Source organism: Acinonyx jubatus, chromosome D1, assembly GCF_027475565.1.
Source record: "Acinonyx jubatus isolate Ajub_Pintada_27869175 chromosome D1, VMU_Ajub_asm_v1.0, whole genome shotgun sequence".
NCBI lineage: Eukaryota > Metazoa > Chordata > Mammalia > Carnivora > Felidae > Acinonyx > Acinonyx jubatus.
The window spans coordinates 101,477,427-101,502,932 of NC_069390.1; the positions used below are offsets into that span (position 1 = coordinate 101,477,427).

At 48.7% G+C, this 25,506-nt stretch overlaps 1 protein-coding gene across 1 annotated transcript in view; it reads right to left on the reverse strand.

Annotated features, from left to right (window-relative positions):
• Window positions 1–456: 456 nt before the first annotated feature.
• Window positions 457–25,506, reverse strand: part of HTR3B (5-hydroxytryptamine receptor 3B) — a 63,040-nt gene continuing 37,990 nt past the window's right edge. The window contains 12 exon segments of the mRNA XM_053204092.1: window positions 457–1,825; window positions 5,553–5,785; window positions 6,314–6,468; window positions 13,428–13,704; window positions 14,943–15,125; window positions 15,269–15,479; window positions 23,624–23,757; window positions 23,760–23,780; window positions 24,310–24,370; window positions 24,372–24,480; window positions 24,901–24,916; window positions 24,919–25,009. Coding sequence (XP_053060067.1) covers window positions 13,469–13,704; window positions 14,943–15,125; window positions 15,269–15,479; window positions 23,624–23,757; window positions 23,760–23,780; window positions 24,310–24,370; window positions 24,372–24,480; window positions 24,901–24,916; window positions 24,919–25,009 — 1,062 coding nt within the window. The 3' untranslated portion in view covers window positions 457–1,825; window positions 5,553–5,785; window positions 6,314–6,468; window positions 13,428–13,468.

The window sequence follows — 25,506 nt, forward strand, 5'->3', positions numbered from 1 at the left end:
CAAGGTCTTCAACACGTCCCAGCAGACACGCCTGCCTTGGTATGAACATTCTCTAGAGTTGGAGACATCAGAGAGAGCTCCCTTTGGCCTTTGAAACCATCTAATCCAGCCTCCATCTGGCACCCAAATCTCTATGGCGTCCCCAGCCAACGGCTCTCAGCTTTTACTTGCACACCTCCAAGCAAAGGAGGAGACCTTTCAGAACCATTTCATTTTTGCTGAGATATTTCTTATTTTGCTCCTCAGATGTATTTCTCTAACGTTTCCACCCACCCAGGGCTATTCTTCAGGACATTCACAAATTGATACCAAGGCCTGCCACCATTATGCTTTCTCATCTAAAGGCCAAGCCCCTCACTTCTGTCAGCACAGAGTAGAGCAGAAAGGACCTAGACAGGGAGAGCAGGCTCACCTTAGGATCTGCAGTGTCTCCCATCTGCCTGGGGCCTCCTCCTCTGTGCTTGATGGAGTCCGCTGAATGAACGGAGGAGTGAGAGAATCCACACAAGCTTCTCAGTCTGTAAGTGAGGAAAGTGAATCTCAGGGAGGCTAAGTGACTTCAGCAAGGCCATGCAACTCCCAACCCCAGAGCTAGCTCCCAGTTCAGAGGATTTTCCCGAGTCCATACCAGCGGGTTTAGAGACCTTGTTTTACTCCGTCTTCTCTTCTCTTTAGGTTTGGCCTGGCTGGCTCCACAGAGGTAGCCTGCCGAGCTCCTGTTCCCTGTGTTCACCTGCTATGACCTTCCCATCACTTTGTCCACTCCACCTTAGAACCTTCGCTCTAGCTCTTTGCTCTCCCAGGAGCTCTCTCTTCCCAGATGTCCACTTGGCTAATTCCCCCTCAGGTCTTTGCCTAAACCTCACCTGTTCAATGAGGTCTATCCTGACTAATCTTCTTACTACCCTCTCCTCCCTGTCCCCACCTGGGCACACCTGACCCCTCTTACCTGGCCCCACTTTGTCTTTTGTTCCACAGCCCCATCACCTCCTAACATACTATGTGATTGACTTATGATGATTCCTAATTGTCCATCTCCACTGGTAGAATGTCAGTACCTTGAGGGCGGGGAGCTTTGGGGGTTTTGTCTACTGATATATCCCAAGTACCCAGAACAGTGCCTGACACCTAGCAGGGACTCAATAAGTATTTGTTGAATGAATCTCCTAGTTGGAAAACCCAGGAGGGCCCTAGGTCTGAATCGCCCCCCACGGAACACAGTAGGTGTTGAACACATGTTTGTTAATACATGGATTAACTGATTATATAACATGTCTTTGCTGCTCAGTAGCACTGTGTATCATGTGCTGCCTCATGGCTGAAGAGAGATGTGTCATGGGCTCTCCTGGGGTTGCCACAGAGGTCCCACCATGACCTAGAGGATACCCCTATCTCAGACCCCATGGGAGATCTGTAGGGTACAGCTGGATCATGGTTGCCCTTTTGCTTCCCAACCCATCTCGGATGTGTCATGTGGTAGGCTGGGTAATGGCCCTGAAGATACTCAGGTCCTAATTCCTGGAACCTGTGAGTGTTTGCAAAAGGGAGTTTGTAGATATGATTGTGTTAGGATCTTGAGATGGAGAGGTTATCCTGAATCACCCTGGTTGGCCCTACATGTAAGCTAGAGCGTTCTTCTAAGAAGGAGGCAGAGGAGGTGTGATGACAGGATAGGAGAAAGCCATGTGGAGGCAGAGGCAGAAACCAGAGATGAGCTTGGAAGGTGGAGGATGGAGCCATGAGCCCAGGTGCGCAGGTGGCCGCTGGAAGCCTTCACCTTGACTTTCACCCAGTGAAACCGATCTCGGACTTCTGACCTGCAGAGCTCTAAGAGAACAAATTTGTGTTGTTTTAAGTTATTAAGTTTGGGGTAATTCTCTAGAGCAGCAACAGGAAATTGATACACACCATTCTACAGGCACCCCCCAACCCCCTTCACAACAACCAGCATAAACCCCAGGTCTGTTTTTCACATCACCCAAACCTCAGACCCTGGGAGACCAAGGTTGGGGTGGGGGTGGGGGCATGCTGCAGTGTCCCTGATAGCCTCGTGTTCCTCCTTCTGAGTGTTGTTCCCAGTTGAGCCGCCCACTTCCCCCTCCTCTGGAGCTCTCCAAATGCTGCAAATAGACCCTGAAGTGTCTTGCTGGCCTAAGTAGCTTCCCAGAGAGGACCCTTTCAATCTTCCTGCTTCCAAGTATTTAATTAGTCCTAAATGAAGAGTCCTCCAAAAGCGTACAGCACTTTTGCACATTTGCTGACATAATCACATTTGCTGTTGCCTCTGATCGACATCCTGGAAACGTTCCTTCCCTTCTGGCTCCCCTGAAGGTGGTTTCACGAGCTCTGAGAGAAGCAGCACTTTCTAAAGCATGTCCCTTGTCTCACGGGAACCTCTGAATTCCGCAGCACCATTTGCCATTCCACCAAATAAAGGTTAAACCGGCCAGTCGAGAGTATTTCTGAACCCCGCACGCAATCTCCATGATTCAGTCTTTCCAGGCTTGGGTTTCTTGTGTACCAGGTCACAGAGTCAGCATGACCATCCTGAAAGGTAGAATTATTATTCCTTCCTTACAGATGAGGAAATCGAGGCTCACTCTACTGTGGGAACCCATCGAGGGTAAGGATTAGAAACTGGGTATGGTGGTCATTAATGTTACGCTCCAAATATTCTGGCAGTCCCCTCTTCTGGGTTCTTGGACAGATTGCCCTTCTGGCAACATGGTTGTTGAGTGGGTGCATGAGGAGGACAAGGGGACAATGAGTTAATTGTGAGCAGAAGAGACAGAGATGTCTTCCAGGCCCTGTCTCTTTCCTTCTGCCAAGGTGACCGACAATGTCCCAGATGGATGCTGCTCCACCGGCCTGGGTCTCAGAGGGAGGACATGGTCCAGAACCAGAGCTGGCCGGCAGTGGGCACACAACATGCTGTAAGCCACTGAGACTTGGGGGTCATGTGTCACCACAGGATAACCTAGACTCAGATCGAATGTCAGCTCTGCTATTTTCTAGCTCCGGGGCCTTGGATGAGTCAGTCAACCTCTCCAGGGCTTGGAAGCATGGATGGATGGCATCTAGCATAGAGTTCTAGGGAGAAGTTAATGAGATAATACGAGTAGGATGCTTAATGTTATGTCTGTCACACAGTAAGTGCTCAGTAAATGGAAGTTGTAGTCACTTTTGTTACTACTGTTATTATTATAAAGGAAATTGTCCAGAGTCTCTTAGTGGGAAGTGGTTGGTAGGGTGTGGGAAGAGGAAGGGACCATATTTTTGAGCATCTATGACAAGTCTTATATACTTCACAAGTCCTCATGCTGGGTATTGGACCTTATAATCCCTATTTTACAGATGAACAAACTCAGGCTCAGAGAATTATTTGACTTGTCCAGCATCACGAAGCCATTAAGTGGTGGAGCCAAGATTTGAATTTATGCTTGGGTGACTCTCTCCCCAGCATATTCTTTACCTTCCTTAAAAGAGAATCCCCCCATGCTCTTGCTGGGTTGGTGGGAATGCAAACTTATGTGGCCACTGTGGAAAACAGTATGGAGGTTCCCCCCAAAATTAAAAATAGAACTACCCTACGACCCAGCAATTGTGCTACTAGGTATTTACCCAAAGAATACAAAAGTACTAATTCAAAGAGATACATGAACCTCGATGTTTATGGCAGCATTATTTATTATAGCTAAATTATAGAAAGAGCCCAGGTGTCCACCAATTGACGAATGGATAAAGAAGAGGTGGTATATATATCCAGTGGAATATTATTCAGCTGTACAAAGAATGAAATCTTGCCATTTGCAGTGCCATGGATGGAGCTAGAGAGTATTATGCCAAACAAAACAAGTCAGTCAGAGAAAGATACCAAATGATTTCATTGATATGTGGAATTTAAGAAACAAACAAGCAAGGGGAAAGAGAGAGAAACCTAGAGATAGACTCTTAACTATAGAGAACAAACTGCTGGTTACCAGAAGGGAGGCTGGTGGGGGGGAAGGGCCATATAGGTGATGGGGATTAAGGAGGGCACTTGTTGTGATGAGCACTGGGTGATGTATGGAAGTGTTAAGTCAGTATATTGGACACCTGAAGCTAAATTTACACTGTATGTTAACTAACTGGAATTTAAATAAGAACTTTAAAAAAAAAAAAAAAAGGAGAGAGAATTCCTCCAGTGCCGGGCACACGATCCCCCCACTAAACCCCACGTCCTCCACTCTAGCCTCCAGCCAGCCCTAGCACTTTTCCAGATCAGCACAGATTGCCATGGGCTCCAACATGCCAACCTTCTCCAGCCTCATTTTGGACCCCGCCCCTGATCCTTCACCTGCTTCTCTTTGCCCGGGTAGGGGAGCACACAGGGTTCTTAGGAGTCTAGCCTAAGACACTGTGTGTACCTTCTAACCCCAGGGCACTGGGGCAGGGGCCTGTCTCCCAGCGGGATAAGACCTCCAGGGAAGCTCACTGCTTTGGGAAAGAAGAGCTGCAGCTCTCTTCTGGGCTCTGCACTGAGAAAACAGTCCCTTATCTTTGCAACTTCTACCCCCAGGAGCTCACTTAATTCTGCCACTGCTCCTGTGATAGGGAGGCCACCCGCTGCCTCCACCATCTCTCCAAACACTAGATACCAAACACCAGATACTAAAGCTTCTAGATGCTCCGTCAGATAGCCTTGAGTTCAAATTCTAGTCTTTACCTACTCATTGTGTGGCATTAGGCAAGTCACTTAACCTCTCTGGGCCTCAGTTTCTGTATTCATGAATTTATCCTACCATAAGGACTACATTAGACACCCTATGGGAAGTCCTCATTGGTCATTGACACACAGCGAGTGTCCCATAGGGAGTGGCTATCTTTAATCAGCCTCATTACTATCACCTTTATCATTATCTAGGGTTTATTATTATTATCCTCTCCCAGCCTCATCTGAAAAATGAGAGCTTTGAACGAGCTGGTCTGGTTCTCCTCCAACTTTGAGTGACCACCTCAAACACATATGCACACATGCAGGTGCATATAGGCATGTAAACCCATGCACACACACACACACACACACACACACACACACACCCGCAATGCTGCCTCTTTGGGCAGAACAAGGGGCCTCAAGCCTGGGCTACAATGACAAGCCTGGGTTCTGCCCTGGTATCTTCAGCGTCAAGTTCAGGGAGAGTGCTATGGTGGCTGAAAGGTGAGAGGGCAGGGTGTTCAGGGGAGATGGGCTAAGTGGCCAGAAGGATCTGCAGGCCATAGGGAGTCCTAAGGCCTAGAGTGAAGCCCCAGAGCCATCTCCTGCAGCTCTGGAAGCAGTGCCCCATAAAACCTAATGGATGTTTGAATTATCACCAGTGAGGGAAGGTCCGGGAAACAGAGCTTTCAAACCTCCCAGGAACCGGGGCTGAGACACGGTGGCGGAGTGAGCAGACCACATGCGGCCTTGGGATGTGGGTGGGAAGAGAGAGCGTAGGCTCTGCTCGAGGGATGCCTCCTCCCAGCACCTCTGGGAGGCACAGGGAAGGAGCAGGGACAGCAGCATGGCTTACCTGTCACCTGGAGTCCTTCCCCCATCCTCATCCCTGGTGCTTTGATACCAGAAGATGACAAAGGCTTCAACCCACTGCAGCTCGGCTTTCGGGGGGGAGTGCATGTTCCCCGCCTAGCACCCTCTGTGCCTGTGCTCTGTGTCGGGTTTGTTCTGGACGCAGGAAAGATGACTGTGCTGTGGCCCCTCCGGTCTCAGGTCTACCTCTGCCTGGTGTTCTGATGAGTCACGGCTCTGGGGGAGAGTCAGAGCTTTGGGTGAGTGAAAGGGCTACATCGTCAGAGGCTAGTTAGTGAGAGGAGGCTCCTCCCTGAGAAGAGGGACTCACATAGCTGAGGCCCCTTGAGATAATGTGGCCATGACACCGCCAGGCAAGGGGGCTCAGTGGTTTGCCCCGTGGGGGAGAGGGGTCATCCCATCACTGGCTCTCCAGAAAACAGGGTGTCTGCTGTCAGGGGAAGGAGGGCAGTGGAAGGGACCTTCCTTTCCCTTCACTCCCTTCTCCCCTTGGATGGCACACAGAGCCATCTCTGCCATCTGCCCACAGCCTATAATTCAGCCGCCCAGCTGCACGGGGGTGCTTGACTGCTCTGATTGTGGGGAGGGCAGATTGCTGAGTGAGCGGGGTGATGGGCAGGTGCCCCGCGGGCCCAGCTGCCTGGGGAGCAGAGGCGGGCTCTGCGTGATATTCAGCTGCCCCTGAACCCCAGCTCCCAGGCCTGCCATGAGGCCTCCCTCCCAGGGACCCTGGTCCCCCTTTACCATCATCATTCTTTAGATCCACGCTTCTGTCACTGCAGTGTGCAAACGAATCCTCTGGGATGAGGTCAGAATTCAGATCCTGATTCAGTAGGTCTGAGAGGACCCAAGATTCTGCATTTCTAACAGTTCCCATGCTGCTGCTGCTGATCCAGAGACTATACATCGAGTAGGAAATGTTTAGACTTTACATAGCTTATATGTATAACCTCTCTGGGCTCTGGGAACAGCCCAGTGGGAAGGTGGTGAATAATAATAATAATAATAATAATAATAATAATAATAATTGCTATCATTCTCAATGCCTCTAATGCCAGGTACTGTGCATAAATCTTAACTCACTCAGTCCTCACAACACCTCAGTGAAAGAGCCCTTTGTCGGAATTTACAGATAAGAAAAACAGCCCTGACATTCTGAGCTAACTCAGTTACTTGCCCCAGGTCGTAAACCTAATGAGTGGTAGAATTAGAATCCAAACTCCTATCTTCTACAGTAGCCATGTCTAAAGTTAGGAAATAGGAGCCTCTTTTAAGAAGTGATGGTTGAGAGTCAGGGGTGGGGGGGTGGTTGGGAAAGAAGTAAGAGTCAAGGGTTAAATCTCTGGAGCCAGGGTGTGCCTGAGCACAGGAGACTCCCCAAGAGCATGGAGTCTGGAGCCACACTGCTTAGATTTGAACCCTAGCTTTGTCACTTGCTAGCTTAGTGATTTGGGGCAATGTACTTAACCTCCCCATGTGACTGTGAAGTGCAAATGATAATAGTAGGGTGACTATGAGTATTATATACACCATGAGGTCTCATCATACATATACATATCTCACAGTACATATAATCTTCATAATAATAGCCCTAGTATTATCTATCTATCTGAATAGCCCTAGTATTATCTATCTGTCTGTCTGTCTGCCTATCTATCTATCTATCTATCTGATGCGATTACCTACAGAGATCAGTTAGAGAGTCTGGCACAGGTATACGTGATGGTGACCACTTGTGAAATGGGGGTATTGACTTTAACAATAAAAATTATTACATAACTGAGTACTTAGCGTGTGCGGCACACTGTTCTAAGCACTTTACATATAGTAACTCATTTAATTCTCTTAAGAACGCTGTAAGCTAGGTTTAATAGTAATCATATTTTATAGATGGGGAAACCGAGGCACAGAGTTTCCATGACTTCCCCAAATCACATGGCTAATCGGTGGCGGAGTGGAATTTGAACCTGGTGAGGTTCACTCAACTCATATCGCCATATTGATTGATTCTTACGTGTTTGGCGCAGCCACAGGCACTGGAGACGTACCAGCAAACACGATATACTCCCTGCCCCACTGGGGCTGACATTCTTGGGGTCCTAGAATATTACCACCCATGCACCCAGAACCCTCCTTGGCACATGACAAAACCCTCAGTAAACGTTAGCTCTGCTTCTCCTCCTTTTTAAAAACAATTTTTTTAATGTTTATTTTTGAGAGAGAGAGAGAGAGAGAGAGAGAGAGAGAGAGAGAGAGAGAGAGAGACAGAGGATGAGCAGGGGCAGGGGAGAGGCAGAGAGAGAGGGAGACACAGAACTCCAGGCTCCACGCACCAGCACAGAGCCCGACCCGGGAGAACCCACGAACCATGAGATCTTGACCTGAGCTGAAGTCAGACACTCAACCGACTGGGCCCCCTAGCGCCCCTCTCCTCCTCCCCTCCCTCTCCTGGGGCAGACATCACAACTGATCACAGCAATCTTTCCCACAGAGCCCACCTAGAGCCCCCAAACCTGTCTCGAGACAGCGCTCCAGGCAGCCTCCACCAGACCTTCAGGTTTGCACTGAGACCAAATCCATGCCAACTCTGGGTAACCATGCTCTAGTAGAACAAACAAATGTTTCTGACTCCAAAGCCCCATGGTGTCCACACCCGCTCCCCGGGGTGGGGGGAAGCAGTAGGCTTAGGAGACAGGGGTGCTGAAGAAGGCTTGTACAGGAAAGAGCTGCGAAACCGACATTAGGCAGGGAGGTGGGGAGAAAAGGGAATGCTGACAGCACCTTGACCCTCTTGCTCTTGGCCTGGAGCTCTCATCCTGGAGGATGAGCAGGGTGACCAGGAGCGGAGTCCCATCAGGGGCTGCCTGCCCACACGCAGCCCTGGACCCTAGGGACACTGAGCAGGGCTGGTAATCCCGCTAGGCCCAGGTCTTTGGAGCCTGGCACTAGGCTGGGGGAGATGCAGAGACAGCGAGGCAAAGGGCAAGTGAGGGGCTTCCCCCTCAGATCTGGAATCTGTCACCAGCCACAGAGCCCGCCCATGGCCCAGCAGTGCCTCCCCAGCCCTGCAGAAAGCCTCGCTGCAATGCCTGCTTTATGGCCTCTGCCAAATGAAGCACAAACTTAACTACATCACCCCCCCAACAGGACAGGGGAGGGGGGTGGGGGTGGCACACTGGGCTGCTTCAGCCCCCTAATCTAATCACTGGCGTGGGTCATTTCAATTATGGACACCAGAGTGTGGTGGGGGGCCTGGCTGCTCATAAAAGCCTCCATGCTGTTGCTCAGCTAATTATGAAGCTCTTACTGTCTCAGCAGGTAAATAACTCAGGACTGAGAGGTTCTGGCTGCTGAGATGGAGTGTGAGCCAGGGAGGAGGACGAAGACGGGGGAGACGCCTGCGATGGGCCCAGGGCACTGATGGGAGTTGCAGGGAGGGAGGCATAGCCTTCCTTCCTGGGGGGACCAGGGGACCTGGGGTCTCTACCTTGGGATGATCAGCCAACATCCAGGAATTGGTAGAGGAATCCCCTACCTTGAGCACAAAATCTGAAATTTCCTAGAAACCTCAGAGCCACACGGTAGGCGAAAAATTTCAGTTCCACCTCCTTTTGCTAACCTTGCCTTTATATGTATACTTAGATCCCTGAGAAGTTAGAGGACCCAGGGGCCCTCCAGGCTGCACCGAGGTGGGTCTAATCCCGCCAGGTGCTGCTCCATGCTGCCTGTGCCCAGGATGGGAGCTGTGAGTTCTTTGGTTTGCTTCCCGGTCTGACCTGTCCAGGTTCAAAGCTGGGTCACAGAGACTAAGGGTGAGGGGGTCAGCTTCCTTAACCACAACAGCTCCTCCCTCTAGGACAAGCAGGGAGGGGGATGGGGGTGTCTCGGGAGGGGAGCAAGACCCTCCACGGCCTGATTATTGGCCCTACACCAGACCGCACAGGCTACGGGAGACCACAGCAGCCGGACTTGGAAGCTATTCTGAGATAGAATGACATAAAAACGGAGGGCTGCCTGTCTAGCCTGGGGCTGTGCTTAGCTAAGTCTTTCTTCTAGACGTCAGTGAAGTCCCCCAAATTGGAGCTGTGATTTCTTGGTGAGCTCCGAAACTACCTTAGATTCTGGGAAACAGCAGATGGTCGGAGCAGTCACAGCTGGGAAAATCCCATTTTTGCTCTGTTCCTCAGTTTCCTTCCTCTGTGACACAGGAATCGTGAAACTTCTAAACATTTGGAGGAGCTGAGCTAAAGCTGTTCTGTAAATAAAGGCTGCTGGTGCCCTATCTTCCTCCCACGGCACAGGGACTCTCTTCCAGGGGGAGGGGTCCCATGTCATTTGTTAATAATGGCACTGCTTCAGGACGCAGACCTGACCCTGGGGCTTCAAACGCATCCCTGGCTGCCACATTGAGATCAGGGCCCCTTGGCACTTGGACGGAGGTGGTCCACACTGGGGCCCAGCTTAGTGGTCAGGCCTCGCTCCTGAAAGGCTGCCTCTTGGAGGAGGACCGAGGAGATGCTCTCTAGGGAGGAAGTGAAAGAAGGCTGCATGGAAAGTGGAATGGGATGTCCCTTGGGCAGCCCCACCACCCAAGTCCCTGGCCAGAAGGCAGGTGATGGCTTCAGGCTTTGGCCCTTGGATCCTGGAATAAAGGCACTTCTGGGGAGAGCCAGAGCTCGTAAGTGGATTCTGATCGAGGCAGAGGAAGAAAGACCTCACACCAAAGCCTGAAGAGTACAGTCCATCTGTGGACAGCAGGCAGGTCTTATTTTTATTTTGTGATGTATTAGTTACTTTTTAAAGTGCTGTTAAATACATTGCTTCATTCCAATCCTCAAAGTTCTGTGATTTGGTGGAGTAAGTATAAGCAACCCGTGTCGCATAGTCGAAGCTCTGAGAAATCACGCTCAAGGTCTCCTGGTTGGACAGTGATGGAGCTGGGACCAAAACCAGACGCTTTCCCCAAGGACAACTGGAAAGGAAGGAGACAACGTAGCGGGGAGTTCACTGCAAGCCTTTTCCCCCGTGACAGCGGAGGAAGTGAAGAGACATCTAGGGATCGATCGAGAAGCTAACTGAGCAGGCGGAGGCAGAGGAGGAAGTGAGGAGGGAAACAGGTGGAGGTTTGCACGGACACTTCCTGTTCACAAACTTCTTATGTTCCTCATTTCATTAACAGCAGCAGCGGAATTTCATGGACAATTGGCATTGAGCACTAACTGGGAGGTAATGAGAGAGGGAGGATGCAGGTAAAGGCTGTTTGAATTTAAATTCTTTTTCTTTAGGGGGATGGGGCAGCAGGGTTTTTAAAAGACAATTTTAGTGCCGCAAAAAGTTCCTAGCAAACAGCTTTGGACTTTCGTGTCCTCTGCTGGCAGTGTTAGGAGAGTTGACTCTCAGCCAACTGTGGTCTGCCCGCCAACCTCCCGATGGCTGCCCTGGCGGAGGGCAGAGGGATGCCGAGGGGCTGGGAGTCTGACCCCGGGTAGATTTTCCCCCTCAGACCTGGAAAAACACACTAGAAATGTGTCCAACGTCAGCAGCGAGCTAGAATGCGTTGCTCTGCAACAATTAGCGCAGAATCGCCATGAGCAAAGCTCTGTGTGGACCCGGGCCGAGATGGGGATAAACTGGAACTAGAAAACGGGATGGCTATTCTAGGAGCATGTGGTCTGGGTGATGAGTGATGTGCACACACATGTATACCACACACACCACACAAACATACGTGCGCACGCACACACACACACCATATACCGATGTACACACACGTCTACACACCCACACATGTGCACACATCACACATACACATGTGTACACACCCCCCACATCCCACATATGTACACACCCACACACCTGTACACATATACCACACCACACACCTATGTACACACACACACACATGTGCACACACCAAACATGCACACACACACAAGGCCCTAAAATGTTCAAAGGGGGAAGGACACAGAATAAGGTAAGGGTAAAGATAGAGAAAGGGGACCGTCACGAGGTGCTCAGGGGAAGAAGGTGAGGGAGGCTGTTTTGAGCAGGCTCCTCAGACGCAATGGCACACAGACTGGAGAAACAAAAGAATATGTCAACTCACAGTAGAGGCTTAGACGGACATGGCAGGCAGGTTAGTCTGGCTAGACAGAAGACTGTAATAAGAAGCCATGAGAAATGAAGAAAGTCAAAACAGGAGGAAGGAAATTTTGTGGAAGACCTGAACTTCCACCTTAGAATTCAGGTTGTGAGGCCATGGAACTGCCAGAAGGTGAGCTATACTCATGGCAGACTGGGCCACTGGAGAGTAAGAGCCAGAAGTTGACCAGTTACCCCAGTTCCATGTGCTCAGGGTTCTTCTGTCCGGACAAGTAACTGTGGGCAGAGATGGGAGGCGAAGGGGCCATTGGGACTGTGATGGTTAGTTTTGTGTGTTAACTTGGCTAGGCCATAGGACCCAGATGTTTGGTCAAACATTACCCTAGGTGTTTCTGTGAAGGTATTTTTAAGAGGAGATTAACATTTAAATCAGTCGACTTGGGTGAAATAGAGTACCCTCCAGAGTACAGGTGGGCCTCATCCAATCAGTTGAACGCCTCAGCAGAAGAACACTGACGCCCCTGGAAAAAGTGGGAATTCTGCCAGCAGACACCTCCCAAATAGTTGAGTTTGGACTCAAACTACAACTATTCCCTGGGTCCTGGCCTTCCAGCTTACGTGCAGAGTTTTGACTTGCCAAGCGTCCACCATCATGTGAGTGCTATAGACTGAACTGTGTTCACCCTGCCCCCCAAATTCATATGGTGAAGTCCTAATGCCCTGTACCTCAGCATGTGTATGTGGAGGCAGGGCCCTTAAAAAGGCCATTCAGGTTAAATGAGGTTGTTAAGGTACGCCCTAATCCAACATAATTGGTGTCCTTATAAGAAGAGGAAATTTGGACACAGACATGTACATGCAGAGGAAAGACCATTGAGGACACGGGGAGAAGACAGCCATCTATGGGCCAAGGAGAGAGGTCTCAAAGAAAAGTTCCAGCCTCCAGAGCAGGGAGAAAATAAATTTCTGTTTAAGCCACAAAGTCTGTGGTGTTTTGTTATGGCGGCCCTAGCTGATTCTACAGGGAGAGTAGATGATAATCTCCTTGAACCCAAGGGGCATGCATGAAGCCCATCCCCCAGCTCAGTGCCTTATACATGGTCTGCGTTGACTACAGGTTGTGCTAGATTGGGTCTGGAAGGTTTGGAGCCCCGCTTCTGTCCAACTGTGGTGAGGTACTGGTGAAGAGGCGCTCGTTGGAGCCAGTGGGAACAAGAGCTTCAGGATACAGACATGGTGACAATTTTCCATTCTGCTTTGTACAAGGTTGACCTCGGGAATCATTCCAGTGAAGAATGATCTGTGACTGACTTATTCTGTGTTCTCTCATGTCCTAACATAACGCTTAGGACTTAACTGATACACGGTAAAGGTTTTGAACGGCTGCCTAAGTGACTAAGATAAAACAGGGAGATGAAGGAATCTTACACTAAAAACAAAAACAAAAACAAACAAACAAACAAACAAACACCCAAAAACATACAAGTATGTATGTACCTAGAAAATTTCTGAAAGAGATGGCTAATGGTGTCACCTTTGGGGAGTGGCACGGAATGAGAAGGTGGGCTTCCTTTTCACTGTGTACCTGGAGATGGCCAGACATGTTCGCCATGAATGCACTAGCCCTGGGCCATTCAGTACCTCATTAGGTGTGAGTACCTGCACTGAATGAAAAGAGGCAGCAAGAGGGGAGCTTTTTAACCTGCCATGCCCCCCTCCAACCTCCCCACAAAACTTTGCAACCTTCCCCAAGTACTGAGAAAGCGAATGTTGGGTGAGACCAACAGCCTCCAGTCTTCACAAGCTGCTCCCCAGCGCCCAGAGGGAGCACAGGCTCACGGCATAGAGCCCCAGCACGACGAGGCACGCTTTAAAGAGCAGTCGGTCAAAACGTTCCAGGAAGGCCAGCCACTTGACCTCTTGTCAGTCCTCCTGGTCCCAGGTTTGGAAGTAGGTGCTGATGGACTTAAGCTGGAACAAGACTTCCTTCAGGGTCTCTGACTCGGCCTGGTGTTCTCGACAGACCGAGGGCTCTGCATGAGAGGGGAGAATGGGCTTCCGTGGCCCCTGGACTTCCCACTGGAGCTGACGGCCTCATACTACAAGGAAGGTCTGTAGGGGGTATAGGGCAGTGGATTGGGTTGGGGACTCTCTCCTGCCTGCTCAGGGCAGGTGAGGCTGTGCTGAAAGAAGCCCTGGAGAACACGGCAGAGCTGTGTTGTGAGGAAGGCTATCTAGGCTGGATCCACCCAGGAGGTTTCCTGAGAGAGGGAGGGGCCAGCCCCACTGACTCAGTTGGAGTTTTAGAGGCTGGGATGATTCTTTTTTGTTTAATTGAGATATAATTTACATATAACATATTAGTTTCAGGTGTACAGCATAGTAATTTGAGATATTTATATCAAAATGATGACCAGAGTAAGTCTGGTTGACATCCATCACCATGCATAGTCACATATTTTTTTTCTCATGATCAGAGCTTTTAGGGTATACTCTCTCTAGCAACTTTCTTTTTAATTTTTTTTAAGTGTTTATTATTTTTGAGAGAGACCGAGACAGAGTGCAAGCAGGGGAGGGGCAGAGAGAGGAAGACACAGAATCCAAAGGAGGCTCCAGGCTCCAAGCTGTCAGCACAGGGCCCGACGCAGGGCTCAAACTCACAAACTGTGAGATCATGACCTGAGCTGAAGTCAGATGCTTAACCGACTGAGCCACCCAGGTGCCCTACCTAGCAACTTTCAAGCGAACAGTAAAAATAGCCTCATAAGTTGGTATATCATCTTCGCATGGGGCCATGCTAACCTCTGTATTGTTCCAGTTTTAGTATATGTGGGGCCAAAGTGAGCCCTGAGATCATTCATACACTTTTTCAGATTAAGTGATAGGAACCCAAATACATACAAACTGTGCATGTATGCTCTATTATTCTAGAGTCAGAGGCTCAGTCACTTTAGGTACTGGTTAAAACTGGAAAACACAAACACTTGATCTCAGCCAAAAGGCCGAGAAGCAACGGAAAACACAAACAAAAACAAGGAAAGCCAAATGACGGCCTGACCTCTAAGCTAAAAGGAGGCCTTCTGGAAAGCCAGCAGGTGGTAGACAGCCTTCGATCTCCAGAGCGGTAATATCAGATGCAGCACAGAGGTTAAGAAGCAAGTGTTTCACACTTTTCACCCAGCGGGACACTGGCCTGGTGCTCCACCAATGGAAACTAGGGTGGAGAGTGATAAAGCAAGATAGGGTAGGGGCCTTGAGGCTTCTCACAAACCTGTCACCCCAGCAGGCTGGGCTTGGGGATCTCTTCTAGGCCCGTCAGCGTCAATGTCCCCTTGAAGGCATGAGAGGGGCCACTCTTGCTCACTGCTGCACTCATCATGGAGGAATGTGACCAATAGGATGGACTTAAATAAGCCGAGAACCAAGAAGGCCAGGCAAATTGTGAAGAAGACTCCTGGTGGAAGGAACCAAATGAGATGGCATCAGCTAGAGTCTCTGGAGCCTCTCCCTCCCCCAGCGCCCCCTGTCTGAAATGCAGCATCTCATCTCTGATGGGAGTCTGTAACATGGAGGTCTGGTGTCCCCAAAGCTGCTTACCAATCAGAGGGGTGCTCACTGCGCTCCTTGGCATCTCATCAGACATGTTGACCCTGAAGACGGTGTAGCCCACCAGCACATTGGTCTTGAACACAATCCTGGCTCGGCAGGTGGGTGGCAGGTAAAAGCTTCCCAGATCCACGAGCACGAGGAAGATGCTGGGAATCAGCAGGCTCATGACGTAGACCAGTGGGCCCCTGCGAATCACCACCTGGCCGGGGCCATGGAGTCTCCTGAAGACAGGGTATAAGCTGATGGACTAATGTTTGGCCAAACCCACGGCCAAGAGATCCCCGAAGTCCCAACAGTTCTACATAATGTGAAATGACCATGTAGTTTCGAGAACGGAGATTATTTTGTGTTTTAGAAAATAGAAAAAAAAAAACCTTTAAGCTTTTATGTAGAACTTGTATTAATATTATTAATAATTATAAGAAGAAGCCTGTATTTATTTACCACTTGCTGTATGCCAGGCACTGGGCTGTGTTTCCTATGCTCTTATTCAACACTCACACCAACACTAAAGGCTGGGTATTATCATCTCCAGACAAAGAAACCGAGGTACACAGACATTAAATTTCTTTTTCAAACTTACACAGCTGGTGAGTGAGAAGCTGTTTTAAATTGAGGTCTCACACCAACATTTTTCTTCGGACAGCGTGTAGGCAACATCTTGTACTATTTTTGGTTTAGCCCGTCTTCCTATGTGGCACGTGAGTACCTTAGCACCTGTGTATGTGTCAGAGTCTGGGCAGGAACAAATAGCACCACTGGGAAATCTGTGGAGCGCTTGGCAAGGAGACCGTTGACAAGGAGCAGGGCAGAGGGAAACCACAAGAAGGGGGGCAGTGCCCCAGATACTTGGGAGGACTGGGTGAGCTGCTTCTGTCCTTAGTCCTGAAGGGGGCAAGGGCTGAGAATGTGAACAGAATCTGAGAGAAAGCTGGGTGGAGAAGGCCACCAAGCAGGAGCTGTGGCTTCCCCTTAGGGGCACAGCCAGCCTCGTGGTAACTTGACTCCACCGGGAGAAAAATGGAGTGCTCATCTGCACCCTCCTCACTCTCCCCTTCTCTCCAATCTCCTGCCACTCCATCCCCTCTTCCTATTGGTCAGAGAGACCGTGGCTCGTCTCCAGGGACACAGAGCAGGAGGACAAGGGGCGAAGTGGGTCTAAGTTGGGGAGATAACTGAAGACACCCCGCAGGATGGCTGAGCATCCGGAGCTCCTGCCGGGGCTCTGTAGCTGGGAATTTGAGACTCAGAAAGTTGCTCTATCATTGCCATTTTTGTAGACCTCGCTTCTCTGGGGACGGTGACAGGAAGTGTCTTTAATAAACACAAACTATTTTCATCAGGGAACGATAGGACTGCTTTCTGTGACCCTTTGGGGGCAAAAGCAGCAACCTTTAAAACATTCCTCATGGGGCCAAAGATAATACCTAGCTTATGATGGGTGTTCAATCAGTTTGCCAAACAAATGCATGTTCTGAGCTCTTTGCTGTTGGATTTGGAGGAGGGGGGTGGCATGGAAATGATACCTGAAAGCCAAGGCAGAGGCCGGGAATGGAGGAGACGGAGGTGGGGTAGAGCTTGGCTGGGGGAGACCAGATACCTACCACCTTGCAGGAGATAACAGGGGTCCCCCAGCCTTTGGGTCTGGGAGCATATCCCGACTCATTGGAGCTTGGTAGGCCAGAGCCATTTGGAGGATTGCAGTCTGGCTGTTGTCTTTCACATGAAGCATAATGGGCTGCAGATATCTAAATGAGAGCCACACTCATGCTTTGTAATGATTTGGTTAAAACACATTTCTACCAAAGCACAGTCTATAAGAAAAACCACAACAAAATGAACTGTCACCAACCTGTGTGTCTCCAGCTCTCTTGGTCATGCTGTGACATGACCCACCAGGCAGTGGTTAGCTGGGGGCCGTAGGAAGGGAGCCACAGAAAGGGAGCCACGTGGTCAGAGTCCACAGGGGTCTTGTGCTGTGGGCCTGACCTGGGCTATGTGGGGTGGTGGGGGGCAACCAAGCCTGCTGTCGCTAGAGGGTAGAAGTGGGAAGACCACCTCCGCCCCCCCAGACCTCATGGCAGATACGACATGAACAGTAAGTGTAAGAACCCTGCCCCAAAGGAAGTACAAGTAGGCAGCTGCCTAAGCAGGAAGAGCCTAGGCTTAGAGTCAAGGGAATAGAGTTGCAGAGTCCCTGGATTCTAAGTGCCTACATGTCCTAGTTTAAGTGCTCCCAGGTGCATGCCTTGATTTTCTTTTCTTTTCTTTTCTTTTTTTTTTTTTATGTTTGTTTATTTTGAGAGAGAAGGGGAGGGGAGGGATAAAGAGAGAGGAGAGAGAATCCCAAGCAGGCTCTGTGCTGCCAGCACAGACCCTGAGGCAGGGTTTAAACCGACATACTGTGAGATCATGACCCGAGCTGAAATCAAGAGTCTGATGCTTAACCGACTCAGCCACCCAGTGCCCCCTAATTTTCCTTTTTTTTTAAATGCACTTCACTTTTGCTTGCTGAACATGATGGGTACATTTGAGATTGGCTGTTGTCTCTTTAAATAAAGCCCCTGTGTAAATAACACATGCTGAGGTGGTTCCTCTCCACCCAGAGGCTGGTGCAGAGAGTGAGCATAAATCTGGGTCAGAACCAAAGACGGCTCCTCAGTTTTGTCAGACCATGTGTCCCCCACAGTGCCAGGGGAGAGGTGTGGCAGGGGCCAAGAGGCTGCGAGGTAGGCGGGCTTCATGGGCATGAGGCTTGGGAAACTTCCCGGGTCCTGGCACTTACAAGGGCTTGTTTGGTTTCAGGCTCTGCTGGTGCCATTTTGAAACTCGTAATTTATGAATAGGGGGTCCCACATTTTCCCTTTGCACCGGACCCCACCAAGAATGTACCCAGTCCTGTCAGGAGAATATCTGTCACTGGATAGTGCCAGCAGCCGGAAGTGCAAGGGAAACATGGCGGCTACAAGGCAGACAATTAGCTGTCCTGTAACATAAAGCAGAAATCCTGCCACCTATGTTTGGCTTATAACACTATAAAGCTACATAGGCCCCCTCTTTGGTTTTCTTCAAGAACAAGGGGCCTTCCTTTTTCTTCAGGTTGATTTAGGAGCAATGTACTTATGGACTAATTTTCTCTGCAAGCCCAGTGCAGCCTAAAGAAATTCTAATTTTATCACAGTTTTCAGAAATGGTTTGTTTTCATGATCTCATTTGATCTTCAAATCTCTTTACTCTCTTGTTGAAGGAACATTAACGGACCATAAACGCAGTGTCAGGCACTTTTTTTAAATACTGGAATTAGAAGAGTTAATAGGACAGGTTTCTGCCCATCCCAGGGGATCAGCAACCAGACTCTGAAGATGGAAAGGGAATTTGCCCCAGAATGGACCATATCCAGAATCTGTACCTGATTTAGACGATGTGATTTGGGACTTTCTGAGTTTATATTTAGATGTTATTTTGGTCTCAGAGTTGATGCTGAAATGGGGTAAAGACATTTAGGGATGTTGGGAGAGGGTGGATATTTTGCATAGGTGATGGACATGAATTTGGGGGAGCCAGAGAGGGCAGTGGACTGTCCAGGTTGAATAATGGCCCCAAGAATTAATGTCCTTCTTGGAAGGTAAGAATGTGACCTTATTTGGAAATGGGACCACCGCACATAAAATTAGTTAAGATGAGGGCTGACTGCAGTGGGGTGGGCCAACACAACTGGGGTCCTTATGAGAAGAAGAGAGACGCACAAAGGAGAATTCCACATGAGGGTGGAGGCAGATCCTGGACTGATATACCTACAAGCCCAGGGTTGCTGTCAGCCACCAAAAGCTAAGAGAGAGGCACGGAACAGATTGTTTCTGGAGCTCCCAGAAGGAAGTAATCATGCTCACACCCTGATTTCCAGCCTCCAGAGCTGAGAGAATGAATTTCTGTTGTTTTAAGCCACCCAGTTTGTGGTACTTTGTTATGGAAGCCCTAGGAAACGAGCACAGGTTACTTGCCTAGTAACACACAGTTGGATGAACGCCAAAGAATGGACTAGAATAGACCATGTCAAGCCGAGTTGCATGTCAACATCAAAGAGGATTAGCACATAGTCTCTGGAGTCAGACTGACTGGGGGCTCAAGGTCAGGCTCCACAGTTACCCTGTAACCTTGGGCAAGTTACTTAAACTTGGGCAAGTTAACTTCTCTGTACCCCGATCCATCCATTTGTAAAAATGCAGATACTCAGAGTACCCAACTCATAGAGATGTGAGGATTTCATGTGCAAACTTAAAATGGTGCCCAGGGTCAAGTAAATGCTGGGTTTTGTGGTCATTGTCACAATGTCTCCCTGGGCAACATCCCGGGCCCATGATGGATAGCAGAAGCCCCGCTTTACCCATGCTTGTGTCCTCAGTGGGGCCACTGAGCCTGGCACATGATAAGGGCTCAAGAGATGTTCGTTGCGTTGTACTGGAGTCTTATTAGTAATGTTACTTTTAGTTCCAAGAAGGTGGGAGCGTGGAGTTAGCACAGATAGGGCTTCTCCTATTGAGATCCATCCCCTGAGGGCTACCTCTCGGCACGGGTCATTCCAGAGACAGTAAGGGACTCCAGCTGATGGCTGATGCTAGTGGGGGAAGGGATGTCACCAGCTCAGTGAGACCACTCTCCGTGGAACTGCCCCTACCTAGAGCCCATCATTTCTAACGGACTAAAGGAGCTGGTGCCTTTAAATTCCACAGAAAGGGAAGAAAAAGCACTTTAGTTTCAGTCCGTGTTCGCCATTAGACACCCTTCAGGTGTTAGCAATATTATGCCACAATTTCATTATCCATTAAAGCCAGGTAATAATAAGTACACAAAGGTATTTGGAGCCTATTGATGTTAATGAAAGAGATCAATCTAATTCAGAATGTGTGTGTGGAGAGCTCCTTGGAGATGGAATAGGCCCCAAGGTTAGCCTCTAATTGCCTCCTTGATGGTAGACCCCACCAGTACTCAATTTTGCATGACCGTCTTTATGACATAGTTGGAATTTTTGACGCCCAGACTCACGCTTCATACAGAAGCCCATTTTCCTCCTCTCCCAAGCCCCTCCCACCATTCCCAATTCAGAAAGAATGGGAAAGTTGCTGCCATTTAAGTAAGATCCCTGCACAGGAGCGAGAGCTTCCGGACTCAGAGTTGGATCTGGACCATGGGTCAGGCTGGGTTAGCACAAAGTCCATGATGTCAGGGTGCTTGAGTGACCCTGGAATGATTTCTAGGGCTCTAAATTCTCATTCTCTCACTCTCCCTCCCGATCTGGTGGAGTTCAGAAGGAACCTCTCTCAAGTTCATGAGCTGCATTCAATGGCTATCTCAACAAAACTACTCTAACCTAATCTATAAAGGAAAACTATGCCAGAAAAAGAGGAAAATATGGGGCACCTTGATTTCTCAACTGCCCCTCTGCATTTTTCCAGGGGTGCCCGGGAAGGCTCCCAGCCCTGCCTGCATGAACATCTCACTCATTGTGAGTATATGTGCGTGTTGGGCTCACTTTAGTTCTTCCAACAGCTGTCTACCCTTTTCCATCCAAAATGAATTCTCACATTTTATTCCTACCTCCTCCCACTTCTACCCTCGTTTTTTTTTTTTTTTTTAAAACAACAAAAAAACAAAAAGCTGCCATGTAGACATGGAATACTCACCCTTCTGTTTCTGGAAGCAGCATGTCCGATAATGTATTGGAGGGAATCTTCCCTCCTATGGCTGTTGGAGCAGGTGCCAGGCTGCACACAGACCTCCTTGTAGGCAAAAGGTGCCCATGCTCTGAGCCCCCTGTGGAATGTAGCCTGACTCCAATGTGTTAGCAGTGCCCTCTGATAAACAATACGTGTTCTAGAGCCAGCAGATAGGACTGCACATTAGCTCGAGCTAACCAGGAATCCTGAGCACTTGATTTAGTAGTAATGGCAGCAATGTACATCAGGCCCAGAGGGACAAGATATTTAGATCATCTTTCCTCCTGTCTGCTCCACTTGTCTCCACCCCCGCACTGGGCAGCCTGGACAGGGACAATGCAGGTGATTAGATCAGGAGGGAGATGGCCTTTGCTGTCAGGACCCTGGCAGACCAGTGCTGGCAGAGAACCGGGCTCTCAATTTCACATCATTGCCCAAAGGCTACCGAAGGTCACCAGGATGCCTCAGTTGTTAACTTCAGAGCAGGATGACTGGTATGGAGTAAGAGATCATGAGCCCATCAGGGCACATAGCAGGTGTGCGGAGGCATGGGGGCTGAGAGAGGCCAAGGGAGACAAGAGACCTAGGATAGCCACTGAATCTACTTTAAGTCTTTCCAAAGTTGTATAACTGCTTCTGGGCGTAGCTCCCTGCCTATGAAACATGATCTGTGACTACTCAGGGTTCTCTCCCTACTCTGTTCCAGAGGGCGAGGGTGGAAAGCAGCCCCCAGGGCAAAGAGACGCAGGGAACAGTTCCAAAAGCATACAGTGCTGTCGATGCCCACCTCTGGCATACCTCAATGTAAACACTGTAAATGCAGAGGAAGCATGGCGGTGAACAGGGCAAAGGGATGGGATCACTGTTCCCGAGACACAGGGAAGCTTCTCCTTCCGTAAGCACTGTTTTACGCCTCTGTCCATCATATTTAAAAACGGACCTACTACATAGAAAGCCTTTCGCCACGACTGGGAAGACAAATTAACATTCAGGGTAAAGGGTGACGTGTAACTACAAATAATGGCTGCTTTATGGAAAGAGTGTGAGTGTATGTGTGTGTGCGTGTGTGCGTGCGCACTCCTGTTTATCGGCCCTGCCTCTTGCCTTTGTTTGTCTCCTTCGTGCAGTGTAGGTAATGGTGTGTGCAGCGTTCTCCGGAGCGCTTGGTAGGTGACTGTGTTCCACCTCGCACGTGCTCCTCCCTCACATTTCCCTTTAATGCTCGCCATTATTCGGGCTGCATTAATAATGTTTGTGGGCTGATATCTTTAAAATTAATGAGGTGTTTACTCTTAGCCAAGAAACTCATTGAAATTAAAAAAGCTTTCTTTTTTCCCTCCCTTTCTCTCACTTAAAAAAAAAAAAAAAAGTGGACAAATAAGCCACGACGCCAGCTTTGCTAAAAACCAAGCAGAACAGGCAAACACCCAGACTCCACCACCAGGAAGGTATGAGTTGTGATGAGTTAGTTATACATTAGTCACGTTCAAGCCACAGCTATTTCTAGGAGGCCCTGATTTAACCAGAGCTTTGCTGGAAAGCTGCATGGAACGTCTTTTGACCAATGGAGGGGCATCTGTGCCCTCAATAATAGCTTATTTCGATACCACCCTCTCTTAGCGTATGATTATCCAGCATAACCATAGCACCTAGGCTAGTCTGAATTTTCCTTCTTATCCAAAAGGATTGTTTCCAAGAGAATTCATCTCGTGTGTCATCCTGACCTGCCTGTAGTCTCTATTTGTCAATCACAGACATTACCTGGCATGAAGAACTCCTCCCCACCCAGCTATCAACACTATTAGCTGACTTTGTGCAGAAAAGCAGAAGTGACTACTGACAGCGGATCTACCAGTTGCATGAACTTGCTACAAACCACTTATCAGGACGGTTTGCCAGAAGGGTCAGGGAAGGGAGAATGGCTGCTTCTGGAGTGCAAAACAGCAGTTTCGCTGTCCTGCACCCCGCCCCTCAGGCTCCTGCTGAACAAACTGTCCCATGACAATGCAGCCAAGAGCATCCTGGTGGTGCTTCCGAGAAGCTTGGGTTCTCATCGAATCCCTTTAGAGCAGCTGTTCTCTCTGATCCAGAAACCACCAGGAGTCTCTGAGGATCCTGTAGGTGATTTGTTAGCTAATTGCTCAAGACAGTCAAATTAATAATGATAGCTTGATGCATTTGTTTCTGGAATTAGTTAATAATTTACTCAGTTAAAAACAGGACAGTAACGTTAAAGAGACGCTCTTCTCCCACTCTGTTGTTGTTGCTGCATGTGGGTTTTCTTTCTTTTCTTTTTTTTGTTTCCCCCTCCTCTCAGCAGCAATTGGGAGTGGGGATGTTAGTATGCACCGAAAGGCTTGAGGATGCCTGCTAAGGTGGGTGGTTCAGGTGCCTGAAACCATTCTCTTTTTACTCACATATGGAATCCTTACAGTAGGAGTCCAGGATCTGGGACTGAATCTCTGGTCTGTGCAATGCTGTAATGCAAGGGGCTTCCAGAGCCACCTGAATCATCAGTTTTTGGATGATGATAAAGAATGAGAACACACGACAGAGCAGAGATCCTTGAGCCCAGCAGAGAAGGCTTGCGACTGCAGACAAGTAGGCAACAGGAACAGGAAGGACCTACGTTAAACTGAATCTGTGCAAAATCTCCAGTGTTGCTCTGCAGGATGTTGTATGTTGAGGACACAGAAAGAAGCTCCCACTCACTGTCCTGCAAAAATTCCTTTTTGTCATGCTTAATGTCTTCTCTGCTCCTCGGAAGGCCAGGTCTACATCTTCCACTGACAACCAGAGAAACAATGGACTTCCCCACACACAGAGCCCCCAATAACCACCCGCTTTTCCAACTCCCAACTCAAATGATTCCTTTCACTCTTGCCCCCACATGTACAGTCTTACTGAGATGGGGCTCAGTATAACCATTTTGAATTAGGGATAGGGATGTGGAATAGAGTCTCCCTCTCAGTGAAAAAAACAAAACAACCAACTGTGAATTTATAGTTTGCACTCCATTATCCATAGAATGATGGACCTGGTCCTACCTCTTCTATAACCTTCTCAGTGGCAGAGGAGGCCTAATACTGTATTCCCAAACCTAGAGCAGTAGTGAGCAATATATCTGGGCACAACACTGTACGCAGTCCAAATTACAATGGTGGCCAAATAGCTGTAAGAAAAGATTTCGATTTGTAAAAACTATGTGCAAGAACAAAATAAACCTCACAGACAGCATGATATAATTTCACCTAAGTGCGCCAACCCAGCACAAGAGTGTTTTCCCATTGGCAGACTATGCCGCTCACGGTTTACCCGTGTGCAGGATGCTACTGAAAGTTAGGCTGCAGTTCTGCATATCAAATGGAAAAGCGTTATGTCTCTAAATTGCATGTGGAAACCACCTGGATAGGCTTAGCATTCTTAATGGTCCCAGATGAGTTCACATAGACATAGGGGAGGCCGGGTGATCATTCAATGTCCACACTATATGAAACACAAGAAGACCTCGCTGTTACAGAGAAGGCCTTAGTCATTTCAATACATGAACAGAACTGATTATGAGATGGTAGTGGCTGTGATACTCAGGACTAGTCTAGAAGTAGAAAGACAGAATCACATTTCCCATGACGTCATTTACCCTGGCAAAGATGTAATGACAGCCTCAAAAGATAATTCACTTGCTACTTTTGCAACGGACATAACCCATGAGTAACCTCAAGCATTTGTAATTAAATCTGTATCTTAAATGATGTCAACTCATGGTACTTCTACCTGGAATATTCCCAACACTACGATCCTCTTTAGGTTAAGAAACAAAAGACAGCAACAGTGACTGAAAGTGACAACTGGCATAAGTAGTCCAAGCAGTTTAAGCCCCGTAGAAATACACCCCAGCACACTTACAACTCACTGATGATGTATCAGGGGCCCAGATGGCGCTTAGAGGTAGAGAGATCTCCCTGATCCCATCAAACATGGTGGGGCTCCAGGATAAAAATTCATCATCCCAAACCTGTTAGGAGGAGCTAGAAAAGAAATGTATCAAAAAGAGGCAATGTCAATCTCCCCAAAGAACTGAAGAAGGATTTGGATGAATAACCCAACTGATCTGCTTGCTGGTACTGTTAGGGGAGAGGACTTCCCTGCTAACCCCTAAAGTTGGTGCCCCAGCCAGAAACTGTGGCCATATATCTTACACAGATTCTAATAAATTAGATCTGCTGCAGGTCTAAGAAACTAAATTGCAAACACAAAGAAAATATCTATTCCTTAGAATAATTATATTTTGCAACAGATTTAAATTTTTTTTAATGTTTATTTATTCTTGAGAGAGAGAGATAGAGACAGAGTGCTAGTGGGGAAGGAGCAGAGAGAGGAGACACAGAATGAGGAGCAGGCTCCAGGCTCTGAGCTGTCAGCAGAGAGCCCGATGCAGGGTTCGAATTCATGAACCACGAGATATGACCTGAGCCAAAGTCGGACACTTAACTGGCTGAGCCACCCAGGCAC